Source organism: Lynx rufus, unplaced genomic scaffold (assembly GCF_022079265.1).
Source record: "Lynx rufus isolate CCGP_SWC_20201006 ecotype Redwood Valley unplaced genomic scaffold, mLynRuf1.p SCAF_3, whole genome shotgun sequence".
Classification (NCBI taxonomy): domain Eukaryota; kingdom Metazoa; phylum Chordata; class Mammalia; order Carnivora; family Felidae; genus Lynx; species Lynx rufus.
The window spans coordinates 151,309,068-151,327,272 of NW_025814845.1; the positions used below are offsets into that span (position 1 = coordinate 151,309,068).

At 41.3% G+C, this 18,205-nt stretch overlaps 1 protein-coding gene across 1 annotated transcript; it reads left to right on the forward strand.

Annotated features, from left to right (window-relative positions):
• Nucleotides 1–4,143: 4,143 nt before the first annotated feature.
• On the forward strand, nt 4,144–16,854 carry LOC124520216 (serine protease 52-like). The gene is made up of 5 exons (XM_047090916.1): nt 4,144–4,225; nt 10,448–10,643; nt 11,444–11,697; nt 13,022–13,164; nt 16,582–16,854. Exons 1-5 carry the CDS (start codon nt 4,144–4,146, stop codon nt 16,852–16,854), a joined length of 948 nt encoding a protein of 315 aa, XP_046946872.1.
• Nucleotides 16,855–18,205: the final 1,351 nt, after the last annotated feature.

Here is an 18,205-nt window from a genome sequence, read left to right on the forward strand (position 1 = left end):
GTTATGGGCTCAGAATTTATATGCTGGAACCCTGGCCTCCCGTGTGGCTGTTATTTGATGATGGGTCCCACTAAGTAAGGCTAGTAATTACAAGTAATAGTAAAGAACTGATTAAGGTTAAATGAGGTAATAAGAGTGGAGCCTTGATGTGGTACGATTAGTGTTTTTTAAAATGTTTGCTTTTGAGAGAGAGTATGTGAGAGGAGGAGAGCAGAGGATATGAAGCGGGCTCTGCACTGACAGCAGTGAGCCTGATGCGGGGCTCGAGCTCATGAACCATGAGATCATGACAGCCAAAGTCAATGCTCAACCAACTGAGCACCCCAGGTGCCCCAGTATTAGTGTTTTTATGAGAAGAGACACTGGAATATGTGCTCCTGCTCTCTCCCTTTTCTCTCTCTGAATCTCTCTCTCTCTCCATAAACAGTCACTGAGGAACGCCAGCTGAGGACACTGTGAGAAGTTGGCCATGTGCAAGCCAGGAAGAGGGCCCTCACCAGGAACAGAATAATCTGGCACCTTGATCTCAGACTTCCAGCCTCTAAAACTGTGAGAAAATAGATTTCTGTTGCATAAGCCACCCAGTCTGTGGCATTTTGTTATGGCGGCCTGAACAGAATAATACAGTATTAACAAAAATCATTTCCCCCCACAGGGCTGGCCCTTGAGATCACAGCAGAAATGCTTTCAACAAACTGGGCAAGTCTTTTGTGGTTCACATCAGTGGCTTTTCGAAGTGTACAAAGTATAAAGTCATTTTTAAAAGTCTGATTTAAAAGTATAATTTATATTTATTTAGTAATTTCACTTTTTTAAGGTGTATGGTATTAAGAATCCTGACAAATACAGGGGCACCTAGGTGGCTCAGTAGGCTGAGTGTGCGACTCCTGATTTCAGCTCAGGTCAAGATCTCGTGGTTCATGAGTTCGAGCCCAACATCGGGCTCTGCACTGACAGCACAGAACCTGCTTGAGATTCTCTCCCTCTCCGCCCTTCCCAGACTCTCTCTCTCTCTCTCTCTTTCTCTCACAAAATGAAGAAATAAAACTTAAAGAAAAATTAAGAATCCTGGGCGCTTGGGTGGCTCAGTCAGTTAAGCATCAGACTTCAGCTCAGGTCATGATCTGACATGCTGACAGCTCAGAGCCTGGAGCCTGCTTCAGATTCAGTGTCTCCCTCTCTCTCTGTCCTTACCCTACTTGCACCCTGTCTCTCTCTCAAAATAAATAAACACTAAAAAAATTTTTAAATTAAGAATCCTGACAAATACAAATGTCTGTGTAATCACTACCACGATGCAGACATAGAAACTTCCTACCCGCCCCCCAAATGTTCCCCATGCTCCTGGGAACCCATCCTCTTCCCCAAACCTCAGCTCCTGGCAACAACTGATGTATTCTTTGTGCCAGTTGTTTGTCTTTTTAGAATGCCATCTAAATGGCATCATACCGAATGCAGTTGCTTTTCCACTTAGCATAATGTATTTGAGATTCGTGTTGCTGCATGTATCTATATTTGTTCCTCCATGGTTGAAGAGTAGTGCTTTTGTCTGGATGTACCACTATTTATCCATTCACCCAATGATGGACATGTAGGTTGTTACCAGTTTTTAGCAATTATGAATAAAGTGACTATAAACATTGTGAGATTTTAGTGTGGACGCATGTCTTCATACAAAGGTGTTTTGATAAAAGTGTGAATTCATCCATTGATGTGCTGGGAGATTTGGGGATTCTTTAGGGTCCGAATGAAGATAATGTATATGCTGTGTTTCCCATTCTGGACTCTGGGACCAGCCATGGAAGCATTGTGGTTAAGCTAGGCAGGATTGTGAGTGACACTGGAAATTCTTTATCTCTGCTCTCTTCCACCTCATATGAACACATGCTTTCCAGTGCCCCCAAAGTATGCATTTACAGCCTTAGTGAAACTCAACTTCACGCTGTTTTCCAAAGCACAGCAATGAGGAAGCTTCCCCATTTCAGCCCCCTTCCTGGCATAGAAAAATATGAGCTAAGTGGGTGAATTCTGATGCTTTGCTTACAGCTATGAGAAGTATTGGAAATGCTTGTTGTGTGAAAAGTCTATACCCAATAACATGAACTAACTTCTTAATATTTCATCTGCCTTTTGCTTATTCTGACAGGATATTTCCAAGAGTTTTAAAGATAAATTTTAAAGCCTCAAAACAGCTAGGAAAAGAACAGTCCCCATAGTCACTTCCCCTGAAATGGAAATCCATTATGTATAGAATTTTGGAAAATGTTTATCTCTATCACTGCCTTGCAGGTCTTTAGGAATAATGCTGTCCCCCACATAGCTGTCACATCCATGGTGATCACTCATGAGAATTATTAAGTGGCTGTTGATTCAGATTTGAGCTTTGTTCAATAAATTAACCTCTGTCTCCTGCTTAAACTTGTACATTATTCCAACTCAATATTTTAGTTTGGACCTTTTGAAATTGCCAATATTTTGGAGCTAGAAAAACAGCAATTATATATGTTTTGACTTAAAAGTTCCTATAGGTCCCACACACCTTCACATGTTTGCAAATGTTTTCTGCCCATGTAGAATGCCATCATTACTTTCCTAGGACTGCCATAAAAAAGTACCACAAACTGGGTGGTTTAGAACAACAGAAATTGTTCTGGAGCTCTAGAGGCCAGAAGTCCAAAATCAAGGTATCAGGAGGCCATACTCCCTTGGAGGCAGTAGTTCCTTGAATTGTGGCAGTCTAAATCCAATCTTCATGTGGCATTCTCCCTCCCTCCCCCCATCCCTCCCTTCCTCTTTCTCTCTTTCTCTCTCTCTTTCTCTCTCTCTCTCTGTATCCAAATTTTTCCTTTTCATAAGGACACCAGTCATATTGCATTAGGGGCCAACCCTGCTCCAAGAAGACATCATCTTAACTAAGTGTATCTGCAATGACCCTATTTCCAAATAAAGGCACAATCTGAGGTACTAAGGTTTAGGACTTCAAAAGAAGAATTTTTGAAGGACACCATTCTATCCATAACAAATGCCTCTCTGCCTTCCTCTAAAACAGTTTCTCTTTGTAGATTGACTTGGCCCAGACAGAGCCTATTTCGTCTAGAGAATCTTCCCTAATAACCTCTTTCTCCCACCCACCACATACACATGCTCCTCCCAGACTGGGTTGGGTGCCCCTCCATAGCTCACGGTGATACACTTACTCCACTGTGCTGTTGTCTTTGGTCACAGGTATCTCCCAGTTGGGCATGTGCTTCTACGAGACAGAACAAATAATGTTCATTTTTGCATCATCCTCTAAGCCTGGCATGTGGAACGTGTCCCATAAAGTGCTAGCTAACCTACTGAACAAATGAATAGACTGCATCAACAAAAACCACCCTGCAGCTGATGTATGCATGGATCTGTACTTTATGCATGTCTTGCTTATAGACACTGCTGGTTAATGTTCCTCCCTTTGCTGGAAGCCAGTAGAGATGCAATTAGTAGAGATGACATTAGTAGAGATGAAATTAGTAGAGAATTAAAACCATGGGCTTGGTGTTTGCCAAGCCCAGTGCTAGGATACACACATTATCTCATTAATCCTCCCAACAATGTAACGAACGATGCATTATTATCTCCATTTTGCAGATGAGTAATCTGAGGCTCAAAGTTCAGTAGCTCCCCTAAGGTCCCACTGGTAATGTGAGCTCTCTTCTTTAGGAGTCCTTTAGTTATCGTTGCTCTGCTGTACCATCTGGGATGTTTGGACCAGAAGCCTTGAATCCTTTCTCCTGGGGAGTGCCTTTAGCTCTCCTGTCCTGATGCATTAGTGGATCTGAGAGAATCTGAGATGCTTCAACTTGCAGGAGCCCAACTGGTGTGAAGTTCTCCCACTATCCTGCCTCTGGCCCCCAGTTCCACACTGACCTCCACATCCCAGAGAAGTGGCTCACAGAAATCATCAGGTCCTGGATGCATGATGCCACTTGGTTGCCTTGTCTGGACCATGACTGTTCTACCCGGTGCTCAATTGTGACCTCAATGGCCAGGTTGGGCTGTCAGATAGCAGGCACAGAGAGCAAAGCCCAGACTCAATCTCTCTGAACTGAATCAGCACAGTATCACTTGAAGGCTTTCCATTGGCTTGAGTAAAGACCAGTGCTGATGACAGGATGGAGGGATGGAAGAGCAGTACTTCTGCTCCTGGTCAACCTGCTGCTTCCCCGGGCACACAGCTCCCCAGCATGTAGGTTTCTCATGGTGTTCTTGTGTCTGTGCCTCACCAGGACCCTTGCACTTTGGTGGGGGTGGGGGCAGGAGAATCACCTGGGCAACTTGTTCAAAAGGTCAAGTTCTAGGATGCTGGTTCCACAATTCTGGGTGGGATCCAGGGAACTGCACTTTTAATAAGCCCCTTAGGTACAGGTGCCCCCTGTACCAGACTTTCAGGTCATTGCTCCCAGAACACCTTCAACTTTAAAGTTACATGTGGAGGAGCCTGGTGAGTGTGTGTGTGTGTGCGTGCACGCGTGTGCATATTTTATGTCTACATTAGGTCCCAGAGTTTGGAAAACCCTGGGTTTGGTTGTTGTAAGAAAACCCTTTGAGAGGGGTAACCAGCCATCAAGCTGGAGATACCAGCTAGCCAAATCCTGCAGCTTTAAGACCACAAGTCAGGTTGCTTTCTCTTTGAAAGCATCCTAAAGCATCATGTGGAGCCTAACTTGCCTAATGCAAAACAGTACCATGATATAACTATAGTAAAGGCAGTGTATTAATAGCTACTATGGATTCATCTCTCTGGGTCCTGAGAATTTCTGGAGACTTGTGTTCTGTTCAGTCAGTTGTTGGCTGACAAATATTAAACCTCTACCATGTGCCAGGAGTTGTTTTAGGAGTTCAGTTTAATTTTTTTAATGTTTATTTATTTTTGACAGAGAGAGAGAGAGAAGGAGAGAGAGAGAGAGAGAGAGAGAGAGAGAGAATGAGTGGGGAAGGGGAAGAGAGAGGGAGACACAGAATCTGAAATAGGCTCCAGGCTCCGAGCTGTCAGCACAGAGCCTGACACGGGGCTTGAACTCACAGACAGTGAGGTCATGACCTGAGCCGAAGCTGGACACCTAACTGCCTGAGCCACCCAGGTGCCCCCAGGAGCTCAGTTTATAACAGAGAATGACATACTTGTTTCCTTCCTTCCTGCAGTTTTACTATGTAGTGTGGAGAAGGACATATTAAACATATAAAATGAGTAAATAAGTAAGTTAATTTTAGTTCCTGCTAAATGGTATGAAGCATGAAAATAGGCTTATATGATGGAAGGCCTCTGGTGGTTGTTGAGATTGTTCTAGTGGTCACAGAAAGCCTTCCTGAGATGATAAGATTTGGGTCAAGACCCATCTGATGAGAAGGAGACATATTTCCAAGCAGATGTAACAGCAAGTGCAAAGGCCCTGTGCAGTGAATGAGCTCAGTATGTTTTGAAGGCACACAGACCCGTGTAGCTGGGGCAAAGTGAATGGGAAGGGGGCACTGAAGAGAGATGGGTTCAGAGGGGTTGGTGGGGCCCAGATCATGCTAAGCCTCATAAAAGCAGAGTAAGGACTTTGGATTTTATTCTGGTTACAATAGGAAGTCATCAGAGAGTCTATACAGGAAAGTGAGAAATGAGAGGTACTTAAGGAAAAGACACTGTCTGCTGCAGAGGATAGAGTGTGCAGGGGCAGGCCTTGGGTTAGTGAGCATGAGGGGATGATGGCCTGGATTGGTTTATAGTGGCAGGCATGAAGGGAAATGATTGGTTTCTGGATATCTTTTGGTAGTCCTGAATGGACTGGCTGATGCATTGGATGTCAGAAGACAGAGAAAAGAAGAGGTCAAAGATAGCTGCTAGATGATATTCTCATCTAAGCAAATGGATGCATATAGGTACTTTTTACTGAACTGTGGATGGCTTATGGGAAAGCAGATTTGGACAGGGGCCAGGTAAGTCAGTATTTCAGTTTGGGCCACATCAAGTTTAAGATGTCTCTTAGATATTCTTATGAGACATTGAGTAGGACAGTTGGTTAAAAGAGTTGAGGGCTCAGTGGAGAGGTCTGAGGGGTCAAATGTGAGATATTCTGGATAAAGATGATATTTGAAGTTATGGCTGGGAGAAGATACTCTAGCTAAAGTGCAAAAAAAGATAAGTGGTTTGAAGATTAAGCCTTGGGTTTTGGAAGGACAGGAGGATTCAGCAAAAGAGTTTAAGAATGGCCACTGATGTAGGAAGACCAACAGCACGTGCATTCTCCCACTAAAACTTTGGTGGGAGGTGACCCCAGATTTGATTAAGCATCTTGGGCAAAATTCAGACCTCTTTCTCCTTGACCCAGAGTGGAATGACGCCAAATGCCATCCCTCTAAATCAATGTTACATGAAATGTTACATTAACACAGCAGCAGGCTATGTTAATACTTACCTTTGTATTAAAGATGAGAACATTGAAGCTTAGAGATGTTAAATCAGTAGCTGTAAGTCACACAGCCAGCAAACAATGAAGCCAACTCAGAACTTCTGACTCCAAAACCCTACCTCCATCCCTCTGCACCAGGTGCCCTGCCAGCTTGGACAGAGCCAGGAACTTTTCATGCTAAGAACACAGTGCTTTGTGCTGACGAGTTCTGTCTCTCCAGTAATTCTCTTTCTCTCATAGTCAACAACATATCAATGGAATCTTTAGGGGGAAAGACTATTTTTGAGATACCCTGATAGTACAGGCAGAGAGAAAACACTGGAGTAAAAAGCTAAAATGAAACTTTCTTATCTTAGTCTGTTTGGTCACATCTCTGGGTCTGGATCAACCAGTCATGTGGGAAAAATCTAGGATCTAAAGTGATTTCATTCAGGTGGGACTTGCAAGGATGTATTTCTGAACACCCCCACCAGGAATTTTGCTCTGTGGTGCTGACAGACCCCAAAATTCATTTAGTTCTTTATCAACAAAAAATATCAATTACCTGGGATCCCAGGGACTTTCCTAAAATTCACAACCACAGGTCTCCTATTTTCCAAGTCAGTCTGAATTCTAGGTAATTTTCAACAAAGTTGAGCCATTAGCATATAAAAATATGGGAAAATTTCTGCATTTGCCTGAGACTTATCATGTAATTACACTGATATTTCAGTTTGCATGACCAATGTCAGCCTGACATCAATATCAATAAAGCATTTAAAATGTAACTGAAATAATATATTAAGGAAAAATTAAAAATAAAATGGCTAAAATGTATGGTTTAGAAGAATTTAAGTAGAGATGACATTTTTACCTAATGTAATTCAAGTAAAAGTATTTCCCTGTCACCATTTTGAACTGTAAAAGTACAGTGTTTTAGAACTGGAAAGAATCCTAGAGATAATTTTATTGAATCCTCTCATTTTATTTTTTTAAGTTTTTATTTAAATTCCAGTTACTTAACATACAATGTAATATTAGTTTCAGGTGTACAAAAAATATAGTAATTCAACATTTCCATACAACACTCAGTGCTCATCACAACAAGTACAGTCTACAGGTAGCCTGTTTCACTATAGAGAAATTCCACAAAGTTCATTTTTATATTAAAAATTTACAAATATCCAATACAAAGAATATGCAATTGGGCTCCCAGGGGCTCTCCTGAATTTCACATCCACAGGTCTCAGATGGTCCTTGTCAGCCTCAAATCTGCATAATTACCAACAAAGTAGAATATAACAATATGGAGGAATTTTTCTACTTCTGTAAGATTTTTTAAACCACCCTGTTGTTTCCACCCACTGATGCTGCATCTGAACAAGTCTGATGCCTCATCTTTAAGAAAACCCTGCAAGAGTCTGAAGGCCCATCTGAGTCTTCTTTCTTTTTATGTTCCTTCTAAGGCTTCTCAATATGTTGGCCACACACCTCTGTATATACTCCATTTGTTAATGTCGTTCTTGCACCTTGTGGCCCCAGACTAACAACCATCCAAATGCTATCATCTATGAGATAGAGAGCTTAGCAGTTGTATCATGTTGTCAGCATCTTATGGTTGATATGTTCTTATGAAACTTCCAAGCCAAGTCTCCCTTCACAATCTAGAGATTTGGATCTATTATTTTTCTATTTGGGTTTGTAATACACTCTTTATATCTATTCTTCATTGAGTTTGATATTGATGGTTCATGTCCAGTATTCAGATCTAGCCAGATAATTTTCAATCTCAATTCTGTAATCTTTAATATTGGTTCTTTTTCAGTTTCACGCCATGCATTTTTGTGCATATTCTCCCCCAAGTTTAAGATGATTTTTTGCCCATTTAAATTTTAAAGGTATCTATTAATGCTAGCCTGGTTTGGTATCCTACTGCCAATCCGACGCTCTCAGACCTTCAGCAAAAACTATTGATAGGTCATAGACCTCTTTTCCATTGAGCTTAGCTGCACCTTTAGACTTGTTTTACATAGAGTACTGCAGATTGGTAGTTATTGTCCACCAATCAGACTTAGCTCTCCAGGTAAAACCTTCTCTCCATGTACTCCAGAAAGCTTCCCTTGCAGGTGCATACAGAATTGAAGATCAATGCTTTAGAAATAGTGTCTCAAACTGTTTGATGTTCACCTTAGCAATCATCAAACTACATACCATTATTTTAGCCAAATAATATTCTCGAATAATTGAGCATAGGTTTTGTTGAAATATAGACATACCATGAAAGCTGTGAGCAAGAAGAATAGATAATTAGGCTTTAGATCTAGATGAAAGTTTCACAAATGTTTTATTTCTGTTGTTAGTGTTCTATGTGGAAGGGAGGGTGTCAGAAAAGAAAGTTATACTGAGGGTAGTTTATGTAATCTTTAAAGGCAAGAAAGATTTCTAAAAGGACATTATAACTGAGTTAAAATGTGAGGGACACACAGGAATTAAATAGGCAAAGAGGAGCAAGACAGATGAGAGAGTAGCCTGTCTTTCTGGCAGAGGCATTGAGAAAAGCTCTGAGATAGAAAGGAGCAGGGCTCTTCTGGGGAGCTGAAGGGCCAGGAAAGTTGGAGGAGAGAAACCCAAAGGCAGAGATAAGCAGTGGCAGTGGTGGTGATTGGCAACAGTGGTGATGTACACTGGTTGTGGTAAAATGTAGTGGTAATGAGCAGTATGAAGAGGGGGACAGGGGGGACATGTGGTGGTGGGGTTGTATGGTGTGCTGTGTGATGGCCAGGTTGTGTGGTGGTGGGGTTGTGTGGTGTGGTGACCTGTGATGTGGGGACATGTGATGGGGATATGTAGTGGTGGGGTTGTATGGTGGCGGGGTTGTATGGTTATGGTGATGTTTGGTGATGGTAACATATGGATGGTAGTGATGTGTGGTGTGGATATAGTTTTAAATTCATAATATGAATAACCTTTCATATTATACTTGTCTGGGGAAATGTTTGAATGTCACTGTCTTTTCTCCCCATGCATAAGCATGGTTAATACTTTGAAGGCAGTTTGCCTAATAGTAATAAAAACAGACTTTGGAGCCAGAGTGCCTCGTTTCAAATCTTAGCTCAGTTATATATTAGCTGTTGGGTCTTGGCCAGATGTGCTAACCCTTACACTTGCCTTTATTGTCTCACCTTTAAAATGGGGCAAGAATAATTTCAGTTATCTCATGGAGTTCGTGTTAAATTAAATTGTTTCAGGCAAAATAGAATGGTGCCTGGCAAATAGTAAGTGCTCAACAGTTTAGATTTTATATTTACTTTTCTCATTACTTAAATGACATTTGAAAAACACCAAATGATGTCAAAACAATCCTATCACATAGGAAATGCCAACATTTTTATTCCTTTCTAGGTTCAGTTGGAATCCTTAGAATTAAAAGTACGTGAAAAATGGTGCCACTAATCACAGTAAGAAATGCAGGAGAGCAATCAGTTAGGAAGGGAAGGGCTAATCAGTTTTCCTTTGCCTGTAGAATTTCTGGTGTCCATGTCATCAAGGTATAGAAGCCATGAAAATATGAGTCTAGAGCTGAGGAGAAGGATTTTATGTTCTATGCCAAGATACCACACCAATGCCCTATTTTTCAGAGGACGCTGAGGCCTAAGTTTGAATAAATGAATGTTTCTGTCTGGGTTTCCTTACTGAGATGCAATAGCAAGATTCAGGTCCAAGGTCTGTGATTGTGTCTCCCTCCTCACAAGCCCTCAGAGGGAGACCCTTCCAAAAATCAGCGCTACAATGAAGGAAGCAGCCATTGCTTCCCATAAGCACATTATTATAATTGCAATGTCTTTGGTAGGCATAAGAGACATAATTTTTGTTTGATGAATCTCCCATCTGATGTTAACTTGGCTAAGCCATTGCTAACTGTGTCTTGGGGAGGCAAGAAGAAGGGGCCACTGTACTCACATTTCTTCCAAACCAACCCATCTTGACTGTTGGGCCCTAGATCTCTTGTCCCTCTTCCTTCTTTCTGCTCTTAGGGACATGTGGCCAAAGAACAAGTACCAAACCTGAGAAGTCAGAAATTTTGGAAATCACAGGTGGGGTATCTGCAGACATAATAGATTTTCCATGGCAGGTGAGGATTCTTTACCAAGGGAGACATCTTTGTGGAGGATCAATCCTCAGTGAGTGGTGGATTTTAACCGCAGCCCATTGCTTCATAAACAGAAATAAGTAAGTATTGCCAAGATTTTTTTTAACCAATGTGGTAGAATACTTGTCCTTACATGCTCATTATTCTCCTGGGACCTCCATCCAGGTTTGTCAGTTACAGAACAAAATACCAGGAGGCTAAATATATGCCTGTGTGGTTGAATATCACACTTTTCAGGTGGGATAGACACTGATTTCCTCCTAGGATATTCTACACCTTATTGTGTGAGACTCAAATGGCAGAACAGATGTTCTTTGGACTTCCCAGCATCTTGTCAAGTGCACGTTGTCCTGATCCAAAACTCTGGAAAATACTTTCCTAAGCATTTTATGCCACTTGGGGAGAAAGTAGGCTAACAATAACCACAGAGTCAGAGAATCCTAGAAAGGATTGGTCCCCAAGGGCAGGGCACCAGGCCTGTTTGCATGACAGAAGCTCCTGAGACGCTGCCTTACCTTAAGTCTATACATCAATATGTTTGAGAAATTTCCCAGATGTTTGTTAGTAGCTAGTTTACCCCTTGCAAATAAAGATCAAGTCCCTCAATTACTTGTGCATAGTATGACTTCCAGATATTTGTTAATAAAATCTACAAGTGAAGTTGCCCAAGAAGCCATCAAGTCAAAAGCTGGTTGGCAACAGTGCAAGAATGGAGCTCAAGTCAGTCTTCTTTTGACTGGTCAGGGCCCAAGTACATGGCCCCAGCTGCCTCCACCCCTCCAGCTCTCAGGATCACAGCCTTGCATTGGTGGAATTATTTTCTTTTAAGGCTCACCTTTTTTTGCCCTTCCATAACTTACCTTTTTTTCTCCTTCTTTTGTTTTGAGATAAAATCTGGCTTGGAGATTATACATGGTGAAAGAAACATTGATACCAAGAACTTGACAAGGATGAAAGTGGACAAGTCAATTATTCACCCTTATTTTGACAGCTGGTTCTTGGATAATGACATTGCTTTGCTCTTACTCAAATCTCCATTTAAATTGGGTGTCAAGGAAGTACCCATCTGCCTGTCAGAGGTTAATGACATACAGAAATGGAGAAACTGCTGGGTGACTGGATGGGGCATTACCAGTGAGTTACTATAGCCCAACCCAATGGGAGGTGGCACTCTGGTTGATGTAGGCAATGAGGAAGAAAACTCTGGAGGCTCTTCTAGCTCTGGGAAGTCTGTCTGGTGGATTTGGAAACTTCAGTTTCTCATTTAAGAACCCATGATGAACCTTCTCCTCAGTCAACATGTGAATCATCTTTCCTTGGCCTTCCTGGGCTCCTATACCAAGTTTTATGTCCATATTATAGAACACAAACCCTAAACAGGGCCTCAGTAATAACCCAGGGAGAAGTGTTCAGAATCCAAGGATGACTTGGGAGAATTTTGAGGAACATATTAATGGGCAAAGGGGTGGGAAAATTGACTAGGCTGCAAGAAGTCCACACTAATGTCAGCAGAGCAACTCTGTTCCGGTTGATGGTGTCAGTTCTGCTCCTCTGTGAAAAGTGCTTGCTGGCCCAAATATTTGAAAACCACAGATCCAGGCCAAGAAGAAGGGGATAAACTGAATATAAATTTGTTCTTATAGAGTTAATCTGTAACCTACTCCGACCACTTTGCCCTGCCAACCCATAAAATGGTGCCCTTTTGTCGTTATTCTTGGTAAATGTGTCCAAAATCAAAAGAACAGAAGAAAAATCTTAGCGCCATTCTTCTAAGTAGGCACACAGATGGCAGTACACTGATTCCCACATGGTCCCAAAGCTTGGAGCTGTTTTAGAATTCCTCATTGAGAATTACCCTTGGAAGCTTTCCATGAAATTCAAAAAAGGCGACCTTCTTAGAGTTCTTCATGCTTTATTCAGCACATATTCATTGAATCTCTTCTATGACCCAGGCAGTGTTCTAGGCTCTGGGAATTCAGCAATATACAAAAAGGGAAATGTCCTCATCTTCAGGGTGTGAACATTCTAGGTGTTAGGTTCATCTCTTCCATGTTAAAGGCCCTGACATGATTCAAATCCATCTTTATGATCCATAGACCCCTGGACAGAATTTGTCATAATGGGCCCTCTTTACGTGTTTATGGATTTAAATGAAATACCTTTTTAGGACTGTACCTAGAGTTGGCACTTTCTGCAGAAGAGTGCACTCAGGCTGAGATCCAATAAAGACCCAGCTGTGAGGAGCTCTGGATTCAGAGAAGATAGGCTTGAGAGTCTCCTGAATGCCTCTCAATTCTCTCCTCACTAATTCCATATCTGGGTTGTTCTCTGGGTCACACAGTAGCTCCTTTGCTATTGAGCTGAAAATACATGATGCTGGGTGGCTGTTTTGACCTCAACCCAAAGGGACCACTTTGAGCTCAGGGTCCTTTCCCCATCTGCTTCTTCTTTGTGTCAGTTCCTATGCAAGATATGACTTCACGGCTGCAAAAAGTCAACATCAAGCTGGTCAAATGGGAAACATGCTCCCATAAGGTGCCTATACTCACCAGGAACATGCTGTGTGCTGGGAGCCCTCAAGGTGGGAAGGACGCCTGCCAGGTAATGGAGCTTGTTCCTTGCTTGGAGAAGGGTCGCTACAGAGGGCTGGCCAATATTTTCAGGATAATTGGCTCCCCTCTTCCTCTTCTGGATGAGTTTCCTAAAGCTACCATAACAAATTACCACAAACAGGGTGGATTCAAACAATAGAAATATACTGTCTCACAGTTTTGGAAGCTGGAGTTCCAAAATCAAGGCATTGGTAGAGTCATGTTCCCCCTGGAGGCTCTAGGGAAGGATATTTCTTTGCCTCTTCTTGCTTCTGGTAGTTTCCAGCAATCAGGGGCATTCCTTAGCTTGCAGGTGCATCATTCCAGTTACTACCCCCATCTTCACATGGACTTCTCCCTTGTATGTGTATCTCTTGTTTTCTTATAAGCATTTCAGTTGTCGGATTAGGACCCACCATAATCCAGTAGAACTTCATCTTAATTTAACTAATTACATTTGCAAAAGCCCTATTTCCAAATAAGCTCACATTCTGAGGTTCCATATGGACATAAATTTGGGAGGGATGCTATTCAGCTCTGTACAGATGCTCTGTAACCAAAGGGAGACTCTGTGGGATAGTGATTAGGGGTGGAGGGTCCCCTAGTTCCCCCCTCTCAGCTCCTCTACTTATTGCTTGTGACTTCCCTCTGTGCCTGTGCTTTTTCGGATTTATTCATCTGCAAAATGGAATATTAAGAGTTTCTACCTTTTAGGACTAGTGTGAAACTTAAGTGAGTCAATGCACAAAAGCACTTAAAATGATGCAGAGCAGAGGATGGTCATACTAAATGTTATAAATAATTTTCTTCATCACCATCTCTTTAAAATTTTTTTAATCTTTATTTTTGAGAGAGAGAGAGAGAGACAGTGTGAGTGGGGGAGGAGCATAGCAAGAGGGAGACACAAAATCCAAAGCAGGGTCCAGGCTCCGGGCTGTCAGCACAGAGCCCGATGCGGGGCTCGAACCCATGAACCGTGAGATCATGACCTGAGCCGAAGTCATGACCTGAGCCAAAGTTGGACACTTAACCTACTGAACTACCCAGGCACCCCTCTCCATCACCATCTCTTATGCATGTTCAGTGCTTAGTAGCACATTAACCGTTTCCACAAATACACGAAAGGGTTGCAAACTAGCCCTAGGAGGCAGGCCTATTTCAGATGGGGAAACTGAGGATCAGGGAAGCTGACAGCCTTGCAGAGGACACAGGAACAAGTTAAATGTCAGACTCAGAATTCTAATGAAGGCACACTATCTTCTGATATTGAAGCCATCTTTTGGGTTCCAGTGGAAACAGGACACCAAATCTAGCAGCTCAGCCTGGTCATGCACAGATTTGGCTGGTTCAATGGCCACAGAAATGCAGGGAGCTACCATTGAGTACAGGGTTGCCATATATCACGGTGCACAGGGCTTCACAGCTGTCATTTCCTTCCATACATACAGCTGTATTGCAGGAAAGATAGCTATTATCACCAGCATAAAAAGCTGAGCCTTAAAATGCTGAAGAAAATTTTCACATTCCCTCAGCTAAATCTTCTCCCTGGAGTTTCAACCAAGATCTGTTTGGCTCCAGAAATTTACGATATTAACTGTATTGCTGTTCTGCCTGACATCTTTCACATAGATCCCCTCATATCCACAGAAGGGATTATAATTCTTTATTTTAGCGATAGGTCATGGGACTTAGCAATGACTTCAAGGAATTTGGTAAAGAACAGTTTGGTTCAAAGTAAGTTGATGGGCACAGCAATTTGTTCATGATAACAGTCTGGTTTAAAAAATCAAATAAACCCATATCATTTTTTGTTTTGTTTTGGATTTGGACTTTTGGCATATTGTTGAATGGTGCTTCTTTTCAACATTTGGGGTGTCACTTAACATTTTCAAAAATAAATCTTTGTAAGCTGTGAAACAATATGTACCACCCAAACCTACTTCTGTAAAACAATAATGATGTATTCATATTTGCATATTCAAGGATGTAGAAAATTATATTTGACTAAGGGGTTGCCTCTGCATGGCTGGAATGAGAAATGTTTATTTAACTCATTTGGAATTGTACAAATTGGAAGTCCAGTGAAGAGGAAGTTTACATCTTAAACTTGTTCTCCTGTTCACTCTCAGAGAAACCGTTTTTACAGTGTTGCCTTCTTTCCTGAAATATTATTTTTTATATGTTTCAATGTTAATTTATTTTTTAGAGAAAGAGTGAGAGAGAGAGGGAGAGTGCAAGTGGGAAGGGACAGAGAGAGAGGGAGACACAGAATCCAAAGTAGGAGCTAGACTCTGAGCTGTCAGCACAGAGCCTGACACAGGGCTTGAACTCATGAACCATGAAACATGATCTGAGCCAAAGTTGGATGTTTAACTGACTCAGCCACCCAGGCACCTCCTGAAATATTCTTTTTATACACAATCATACGTGTGTGTTTATATATAAATTTATTTATTTGTATAATTATGACTATTCTTCATGTTCTTTTTCCATACCTGAGATTTCTAATTTTTTAGATGAAGGTACATAATTTTCAGTAGAATTTAATAAGTCACAGAGATGGAAAGTATAGCATAGGGAATATAGTGAATAGTGCTGCAATAACGTTAAATGGTGACAGAGGGTAACTACACTTATCACGGCATTGTGAAACACGTATAATCATTGAATCACTATGGTGTGCACCTGAAACTAATATGACATTATGTCAACTATATTTAAACAATAAAAGTTTAAATTTAAAAAATGGGCCCAAAGATTTGAAGGCATTGAAAGATTATGTATTCTTCAAGTTTCATGTCAATGATGTCTGTTCCCCTTACTTGTGCTTATTTGGCAATCTTTTTCATGACATTTTAAAATTTGTAAATTGTTTAAAATGTAATGCTTTGAACCAAATTTTATATCATATGTGTTTTATATATATCAGTTTGCTTGCCTGCTGTCTTCAACCAATGATCTATTATGAGGCATAATAGACTTTTGTGTTTGTTTTTTACTTTTTGCTATTATGAACAATACAGAAAGACCAAAATGGGTTGGCTGAAAATAGATGTAAAGTAAAAAGGTATGGGGGAAATTGGAAGAATTCTGAAAAACAACAAAAGTGCTTAGAGGCAAAATGGATTAGAAAACCAGTTCTTGGTACATCAAAATGAACCCATATGACTAGATGATAATGATGATGATGGATACTGATTTTTGTAAATCAAATTGTCATTCATTACCATTGCTTTTGACCAAATTGTTTGCAACTTTGACAGTCATGCAGCTGGGAAGCATAGTCATGTAGCTGGATAGAGTAAACTGTTCCCTTGTCAAAAGACCATAAGTGCTTTTTGCCTTATGCAAGTTGCCCACACCTCAGTAGGCTATAGAAGTTATTCGCTACTGTCCCTTCCACTCCCAAACAACTTTTCTCTCATAGGGTGACAGTGGGAGTCCTCTGGTTTGCCAGAAAAACAACCACCAAAGCATATGGTACCAACTAGGCATTGTCAGCTGGGGAGTGGGCTGTGGCCGGAAGAAACTGCCTGGAGTGTACACGAAGGTGTCTAATTATCTGTCATGGATTGACACAGAGACCGCGATGTCAGGAAAGCCCTATGTGCATGAGCCAGACTCCGGGTACAGTTTGCTTCTCTCACCTTGGGCCATCTTGTTACTGTATTTTGTGATACTTCTACTACCCTGTGATTAAACACTGTATTGCCTCAAAACCAAGTGTCCTCAGGGCACTTGGGTGGCTCAGTTTCTTAAACGTCCGACTCTTGATTTTGGCTCAGGTCATGATCTCACATTTTGTGAGTTTGAGCCCTGCATTGGGCTCTGTGCTGATAGCATGGAACCTGCTTGGGATTCTCTGTCTTCCCTCTCTCTGCCTCTACCCCACTCATGCTCTCTCTCTCTCTTTCCAAATAAATACATAACCTTAAAATAAAAAAAAAATAAAAAAAAAAGTGTCCTCAGTTTGTGGAGTAAGGTCAAGGGTGGGGTCCAGAGGGTTCTCATACTATTAGTTGTTCCTGAAATAGTCATATACCTATAGGAGTGCTTACAGTGTACCTGGGATCTACTACATGGCCTATTATTCCCCTGGAACTTGGAGGCAGTTTACCAATTTCATCTTGAGGCCTCTTCAGAAGTTTGGATGCAGCACCTTTGCATGGAAAGGGGCATGCCAAGGGTCTCTGAAACATAACTTCTATTCTTCTCTCTCCTACAAACAGGTATCCTTCCACAGATTCTTTCATTTTCCAAAAGGAGTAGACAGCTCCCCATTTATTTATTTATTTATTTTTTTGCTCTAGAAATAAGGAACATTCCAACTCTTCTCTCTCCCTTCATTTGTAGCTAATCCCTGAGATCTACAGATTTGGTCTTCAAAAGGATCCTGTCACCTCCATACCTACCACCTGGTCCAGAGCCTCAGCAAATACTGCTTTGAGCTCTCAGAGATCATGTGCAACAATGCTATGATTGAGGATCAGGAAATCATTGAAGTAGAAATGCCCTAAAGAGAGGTGGTAAAGATACACATAACTAAATGAGTTGTAGTAGTCAAGACACTTTTGAATGCAAACATTAGAAACTCAACCTGAAGCAAAAAAAAAAAAGGGGGGGGAATGATAAATATACTGGGGTATCACAGAACCAAAGTAATTACCATTCTAGTAAACAGTTGTCTGAAAGTTTGACTTAGTCCAAGATGACATTTTGTACCATCTGGAAGAGTGGGCGGACCATCCTTCTTGCAATCAGTCATGAGCAAAATTTTTCCAACCAAGCAAGACATAATAAGTAGCATTCTTTTCTAAGGCAACTCAGCACATTTTTGAAGAGAAAGGGAAAAATATACTCAAAAAGATGGGTGTTTTTATATGAGTTTGCCTTAAGTAGAATTCCTTGAGCTATGAATAACAACAAAATAAAACAAAAAGGAGAAATATTTTCTGCATATGCATTCTGAAAGGGAAGAAAAGAAAGTATGAAAAAAGTTTCTCTCTGCTGACTTTCATTGGCTGCATGAGAACAGGACAGGTTGGCCACCA